Source organism: Humulus lupulus, chromosome 1 (assembly GCF_963169125.1).
Source record: "Humulus lupulus chromosome 1, drHumLupu1.1, whole genome shotgun sequence".
Classification (NCBI taxonomy): domain Eukaryota; kingdom Viridiplantae; phylum Streptophyta; class Magnoliopsida; order Rosales; family Cannabaceae; genus Humulus; species Humulus lupulus.
This window is the reverse complement of record NC_084793.1, coordinates 32,700,559-32,708,250: the sequence shown is the minus strand read 5'-3', so window position 1 is coordinate 32,708,250 and position 7,692 is coordinate 32,700,559. Positions and strand designations below refer to the sequence as shown.

The following is a 7,692-nucleotide window of genomic DNA, read 5'->3' as shown; positions in this document are numbered from 1 at the left end:
ATTCCATATTTATAGTGGAGTAATCATGGAATTAATAAATAAGATTATTATATTAAAAAGTTTGATTAATAATATGGTTTATTGGAGCTTCGCATTATAGGTCCATGGTCCCCAAATCACCTCTATCCTACACTGTCAAGGGTAGGGATGTCTAAAGAAAGATTTGTAGAGCGAATGACTAAATTGCAAAGGAATTAATTTTCCAGGGCAAGAAATAATTAAGTGATAATTATGGGTAATTGATTAATTGTGAATTAATTAACTATTTAACTATATAGTTTTTATTTTGAAAAAATATAGGTTAAAATTAATATTGAACTTGTTTGGATTAATATAAAGAGAGAGAGTAATAAATATCTTATTTAGAATATGATATTTATTTATTTATTTAATTTAAAACTAATATTTTTAGATAAAGTTAATTTTGAATTAACTTAGATTTATGTTGGGATAAATATATTGTCTTAAAAGTTGATTAAACAAACAAACGAGAAAATTAGGGAAACCCTAATAGGGTTGCGCGACACACACTGTACAACATAGTGTGTGGCGCCTAACTCAGGGATTTTTATCCCTGGGATTTGAATTTTGAATATCAAATAAATTTTGTTTAATCAGTTATTTACTTATTCTTTTTAAATATGATTTAAATAAATAATTAAACATAAATATCAAAATTGTTTTAATTTGAATTTTATTTTTAATAAAATAAACATTATTTAATTTGATTAAATATTTTTATATAAATATGATAGTACGTGACTTTCAGAAGATGCTTTTCATTTTTTATGAGATTAAAAATATAGTCTCTCTCTAAAGCGATAGTTTTCTCTAAACTTGAAAACTATTCTAAACCTCTTCTCCCAGTCAACCTCTCTAGATCTCACGTGTTGAGTACATCTAAAGAGTCACATAAATCAACATTTTGAATCCTACGTGCCCACACGTCATATGCCATGCATTGAACATAGATCCAGATGTTTCCCCAATGTAACAAAAGAGGAGTGCCATTGACCCGACCAGGGTAAAGCCTTGAAGGTGGAAGTCGAGAAGCTTCTCGCAAATGGTTTCATCCAGGTTGTTCAGTACCCGAAGTGGTTGTCTTACCCAGTCCTAGTGCCCAAACCTAATGGTACTTGGAGGACCTGCATAGACTTCTCTGACATGCTGGTGAAGTCCAGGACAGATTCCGACCACATGAAAGATCTGCCGAAAGTATTCTCCATCCTTCGTAGCTTTGGGATAAAGTTGAATCCTTAGAAGTGCAATTTTAATGTTACCTCCAAGAAATTTCTAGGATTTATAGTCAATGCCTGAGGAATAGAGGCAAACCCCGAGAAGATCAATGCCCTAACAGAAATTCCATCCCCCAGGAAGCACAAGGACGTGCAAAGCCTGACGAGAAGGATAGCAGCCTTAAGCCATTTTGTATCGAAGGTGACTAATAAGTGCATCCCTTTCATCAACACCCAATAAGGAGGTCAAAGATTCGAGTGGATGGAGAAATGCAAGCAGACATTTCGGTTGCTAAAGGCGTACATGGCTAACCCTCCAATTTTGGCTAAGCCCATAGATTGAGAGTCCTTACTCCTAAACATGGCTGTCTCTGAGAACAACATTAGTCCTCTGGGAGACTCCTCTAGTGGGCAGTTTAATTGAGCAAATTCAACATCACTTACCACTCGAGGAAAGCCATTAAGGGGCAGACAATGTCAGATTTTATTAACGAGTGCACGGGAACACATGAGCGATCTGGGGAAGCTATACATAGATGGGTCCTCCAACAATAATGGAGTCGGATCAGACCTAATTTTAGTATCCCCTAAAGGGCTTATGGTTCATAGTGCTTTTATGTTTGGATTCAACGCCTCAAACAATGAAGTTGAGTACGAGGTATTAATCACCAGAATCCAAGTAACGCTAAAACTTAGAGCTGAAGGCCTCGAGATCTTCAGTGATTCTCAGCTTGTGGTGAATCAGTTCCTCGAAGAGTATTTGGTCCAGAGGACAAAGATGGCCACCTAACTAGCTAAGATCCAGGAAATGTTGCACAACTTCAAGAAATTTACCATCCAACAGGCACCAAGGGAACATAATTCGAATGTTGATGCCCTTGCCAAGATTTCTGCAACTAAGGATGTTGAGTTGATCAATGTGTTTGCAGAAGTATATCTGGGTGCTCTAAGCATCTCAGCTATTGAGGAGTAGAAGCAGTCCATCCCCAGGACAGTTGGATGGAGCCTATTGTGAAGTACTTTGTCTCCGAAGAGTTACCATAAGACAAGAAAGTAGGTTAGAAGCTTCTTTACTAGGTGCCTCAGTACATGATCATGGATAGTAAACTTTACAGAAAAGGATATTTGTTGCTCACTCTTCACTGTTTGTCCAAGCAAGAAGCCAACCTTATCCTCCGAGAGGTGCACAAGGGATTTTGCGAGGACCACGCCGGGGGCAGAGCCTTGCTAGGAAAATCCTAAGACAAGGATACTTTTTTCCCACAATGAATGGTGATGCAATGGACTATGTTAAGAAGTGCGACAAGTTTCAACGCTACTTCAACATACCTCGAGCTCCTCCAAATCAACGTACATAGATGACAAGTCCCTTGCGCTTCGCAGTCTTGGGCATTGACCTTATCGGGTCCTTGCCATTGGGAAGGGGAGTAGTGAAGTACAATATTGTGGCCATTGACTACTTCACGAAGCGGGTTGAGGTCAAACCTCACTTCCAAGAAGGTGCTATACTTTGTCATCAAAATTATCATTTGCTGCTACAGGCTCCCGAGGAAGATAGTCTCCGATAACGGCCTGCAATTTAAGAGCAAGCTATTCACATAATTTTTTCAAAGGCACAGAGTTATGTAAAGTTTCTCCTCCATAGGCCATCCACAAGGAAACGGACATGTGGAAACATTCAACAAGACGCTTAAAGCCACTTTGAAGAAGAGGCTGGAGTAGGCGAAAGGTGCCTAGCCAAGAAGTTTCCTAAGGCATTGTGGAACTACAACACCACTGCTAGGACCTCTACAGGCCATTTGTCATTCTCCATGGCCTATGAGTACGAAGCCATGCTCTCTGTTGAGGCAGAAATCTCCACACACTGACGAGATACATATGATCCAACCACAAACCATGCTTTACTCTGAGAATCTTTGGACCTTATGGAAGAGCTCTAAGAAGCTTCATAGCTACGGTAGCGTCCTACCAACAAAAAGTTGCGAGATATTTCAACTCCAAAGTGAAGGATAGAAAGTTTAGGGTTGGAGACCTAGTGTTACGAAGAGTTTTCTTAGCCTCCTAAGACCTTGGTGATGGAGTGTTAGGCCCCAACTGGGAAGGCTCGTACCAAGTCGAGAGCATCGTGTGTCCAGGGATATACAAACTGGCCCAATTGAGTAAGGAGTTAATACCTCATGCCTAAAATGTTGAGCACTTTCCCGATATTATGAGTAGCATGAGAAATGTATTTTCTAAGTTTTGTAGTCATTTTGTAGCCTCCGAGCACAATCAATGGAAAACGTGTATACAGAACACGGTAGATGAAATTCAAAAAAAAATCTTGTAGTTCTTCTAATGTTAACTTTACTACTCGAGCAGAACCCTCTCGCTAGCCTAGACAAGTGAATGGAGACCAATCTCCAATCCCTTGAGGGCATAACTGGGTAACTAAGCTTGTCATGAGAAAAGTAAGCCTAGTGTCACGGCTTGCAAGGTAAGTGCTCGCGGAGCTTGACCTAGGAAGCTAAGCTTGTCAGTAGCGGAGTAATCATAGTGTCACGACTTCCGAGAGCAGTGCAATCTGGGGAAATCAGATAAACCTAGCGTTGGAAAACCCTAAAAAGCCTAACTTATGGGTGAACTTGGGTTATCTTCCGAGGACTATGAGCCCGAGGATCAATGACCAATTCTCAACTCTCGAAGAGTGATTGGAGCCCCGAGTCACCTGTACTCGAGCACAAACCTCAAGTTTCCAAAAACATGGTTCATAAGGCCTGCCCTAAAAGGGTGGAGAACTCGATCCATGTCCAGAGCAATTAGAGCCCAATGACTAGCAATGAGTTTCTAATTTCCAAAAATAGAGTAATTTGTACAAGAGGGGCAAAGCTATAATCATGACTAAAAAAAAATGTCCTAGCACAACCTCCCGAGGACTACGCGCCTAAGGAGTGACACTTCACCTTCGAACCCTAAGTAATTTTGACCTCCTAAGGCCCAAGTTGTTGGGACTCCAAGAGATAAGGACACATCGAGTGCTCCCATTTGATAGTGCACTAAGTGCCTAAAGGTGTCAAAGTACTAGGTTAGTCGACAAGACTCGATTCACCAGTACTCAAGCACAAGTCCTTAGTTGAACTGCCTAGGAAAATTAAGACCTAAGTCTCCAAGATTAAGGCCCATGCGTGGTGGACAGGATAAAGTTTAAAATTCTCGTGACATCAAATGACGTTGAATTAAAATTAAGACCTTACCAACGTTAAGACCAAATTGCACAGATAATAAACGCTAAAAATATGCTGAGTGATAATGCAATGAAGGCAGATAAATAGTGCAAGTAAAGACCAACATGTAAAGTAAAAATATTTACAATTGCGCTCGGAGGATCAAGCAATAACTTGTTAATACCCTAGATAGAGCAATGGAATCTAGGCCTATTTGAAAAGAAAAAAAAGAAGTAAAAACAAAACTTGCAAGGGCTTACTCGCCAGGTGGATGAGCTCCATCATCAGATCAACCTTAGGGGCACGACCCGCCTTAGTTGTAGCTTGAGCCCGAGCAGCTATGACCTCATCCACCTGAAGATGCAACTCGAAGAGCATCCTAATGTTGGGGTCGCCTGTGAATGCCAAGTCCATCTCTATGCTGCTTTGCCAAGAAACGCAGAGAGTTTCCTTTCCCAGAACATTAAGCTCTTTCTTCAGTGCCTGGACTTGAAGTTTCAAGCCCTCAGACTATGTGGCAGCAGCTTGAGCTTTCAAAACCACCTGCACAGCTTCCTCCTAAGTGATAAACGAGTTTTAGACTCGTTTTAGTGTGCCTTTTTAGGAAGTTTTTGTAGTCAATTAGGTTTATTTTGTTCCATTTTACTTTTTTTTTTGTTTGTTTTTATGTTTTTAAGGACTCGCGATGCTTTGGAACGAAAAGAGGTCAAAATCGATAAAAAGACTAAAATCTAGTGAAAATGGTGATATGAAGCAAGTAGCGCGACCGCGCCAAATCTTTAGAAAGCGGGGATTTCTTCATATTTCTTTAACGAAGGGCAATTTCGTCATTTCACTTGGGGAGATTGTAGGGTTTTGTATTTTAATGTGATTTTCAGTTATAAGCCCTAATTATGCAGAATTGGGATTAGGAGAAGACAAGTGGAGACTTTTGGAGAAACATTTAATCAATTAGAGTTTTTCTTTCCTCATCTTTTCTTTATTTTCTTTTCATCTTTAATTTATGTTGATGGTTAATTTCATGAATTTGAATAGTATGAATATGAACTAAATCTAGTTTTAGGATTTTTAATTGAGTCTCTTGAAACTCTTCTATGAATTAATGCAATTTTTTGTTTTGTTCTTATTATTTGAGATCTTTTCAATTTATGATTAATGCTTGTGATTTATTGGCCATTTATTATATGAATTTGTTTCAAAATCTGAAAGGTAAGATTAAAACAAGCTATAATTAAATAGACATAGATTTCAATACTGAACGAAAGTATGAATAAGGTTTATATAGCTTATAAGTTCTTATGCCCAATGCTTCCTATATGTTCAGTTTATCATATAAATATAGAAAATTCACACATAGGTCGAATTTTATATATCTTAACATGAATATAGAATACTTTTGTAACTTGTTATCTCATTTAGAAGAAAATCTGATAATAATGAATTAAGGAAATAGGGAGTGGAAAGATGATGAGACTAAATTCCCTAATTTTCATCCATTAATTAATTATCTTCATTGTTATTTTTTTAGAGTTTATAGTTTTTAATTGTTTTATTTCATAGTATTTATGTTTATGTTTTAGTTTTCTCTTTTCAAAAAAATTTCGTCAGCCAAATAGAGATTAGGAATTAAATATTTGTACTTAGTAATTCAATCTTCATGGGACGATACTAGTGCTTGTGCACTATATTACTTCAAATGATACGCATACTTGCGTTATCTATTTTCACAACAAGTTTTTGGTGTCGTTGCCGGGAACTGAAAATTATTAATATCAATTCAATTAATTTTTACTTTAATTTGGTTGTTTATCTTCTAACTTAGTTTGTGTCTGAATTTTCTAATCTCAGGATGTGTTGGAATATGCGATGTGGAAAGACATCTGAGATCATACCAGTGAATCTTGAGATAGAAAGAACCTGTAGACAGAAGAGAAAGAAGAAGAGGATGGTGAATACTATGACTGAGAATCAAGGGAATGCAATGAACAATGCTACCAATAATGTTTATAGTGCAATAGCTGCTGTTGAGATTCCAAATGTAACAGAGGTTCCTGTGCAACAAGGACCAAGGAGCTTAAGAGATTATGTACTTCCCACTGTCACGGGAGTGCATTCTTGCATCAGACCTCCAAAAATTGTTGCGAATAATTTTGAGATCAAGCCAACAATTCTACAAATGGTTCAATCCACTGTTCAGTTTGGAGGCTTGCCTACAGAGGACCCTAACATGCACATAGCTAATTTCTTGGAGCTTTGTGTGACTTTTAAGATGAATGGGGTGAGCGATGACACAATAAGGTTAAGGCTGTTTCCATTTTCCATAAAGGACCGTGCAAAGAATTGGTTGATTTCCCTACAGCCTAACCTTATTACCACATGTGAAGAGCTCACTCAAAAGTTCCTTGCAAAGTTTTTCCCTCCAGCAAAAGGTGCAAAGTTGAGAGGAAAAATTAATAATTTATACCAGACGAAAGGGGAATCATTGTATGATGCATGGGAGAGATTCAAAGAGTTTTTAAGGAAGTGCCTACATTATGGTATAGAGAAGTGGATGCTGGTCCACAACTTTTATAATTGGTTGAATGGTATTACGAGTACCTTAATAGATGTTTCAGCAAGAGGTTCATTCATGAGCAAAAGTGCTAACGAAGCTTATGAATTGTTAGAGAAGATGGCCATGAACAATTACCAGTGGCCTACTAAGAGGGAAAATACGAAAAAAGTAGATGGGATGATTGAATTAGAAGCCATCTCAATTCTTACAACTCAAGTGGCATCCTTGACGAAACAACTACAACAGAATAACCTCACATCTCAAGCCATGCAATTACAAAGTGTGTATGAAATATGTGGAATGGCACATTCACCTAACCAATGTCTTGCAGTGGATTTAAATAATTTTCCTATGGAACAAGTTCAAGCCATAGGAAATACCCAAAGGCCACCCAATAACCCATATTCCATGTTTTACAACAAAGGATGGAGGAACCATCCTAACTTTTCTTGGAAAAATAATAATCAGAGTGTTCAGCAACCTTTCCCATAGCCCCGTCAATCTTTCCAACAACATCCTCCTAAGTTTTATCAACCACATAATAGACCACCACAATAGCTTATACCCACGAAGCAACCTGAAGCACAACCTGAGGTATTGAATAAGTTTATGACCGAAAAAAGGGCTTCTATAAGGAGTTTGGAGACTCAGATTGGTCAATTGGATACTTTAATGACAAACATGGCTCAAGGAAATTTGC

General features: G+C 38.1%; 1 protein-coding gene and 1 non-coding gene across 2 annotated transcripts; one reads left to right on the top strand and one right to left on the bottom strand.

Annotated features, from left to right (window-relative positions):
- The first annotated feature begins 6,299 nt into the window (after positions 1–6,299).
- On the top strand, positions 6,300–7,484 carry LOC133810989 (uncharacterized). The gene has a single exon (XM_062246112.1). The coding sequence runs from the start codon at positions 6,300–6,302 to the stop codon at positions 7,482–7,484; it is 1,185 nt and encodes a 394-aa protein (XP_062102096.1).
- LOC133813155 (small nucleolar RNA R71) lies at positions 6,873–6,979 on the bottom strand. The gene has a single exon (XR_009884194.1). It is a non-coding gene; the product is annotated as a small nucleolar RNA R71 (small nucleolar RNA).
- Positions 7,485–7,692: the final 208 nt, after the last annotated feature.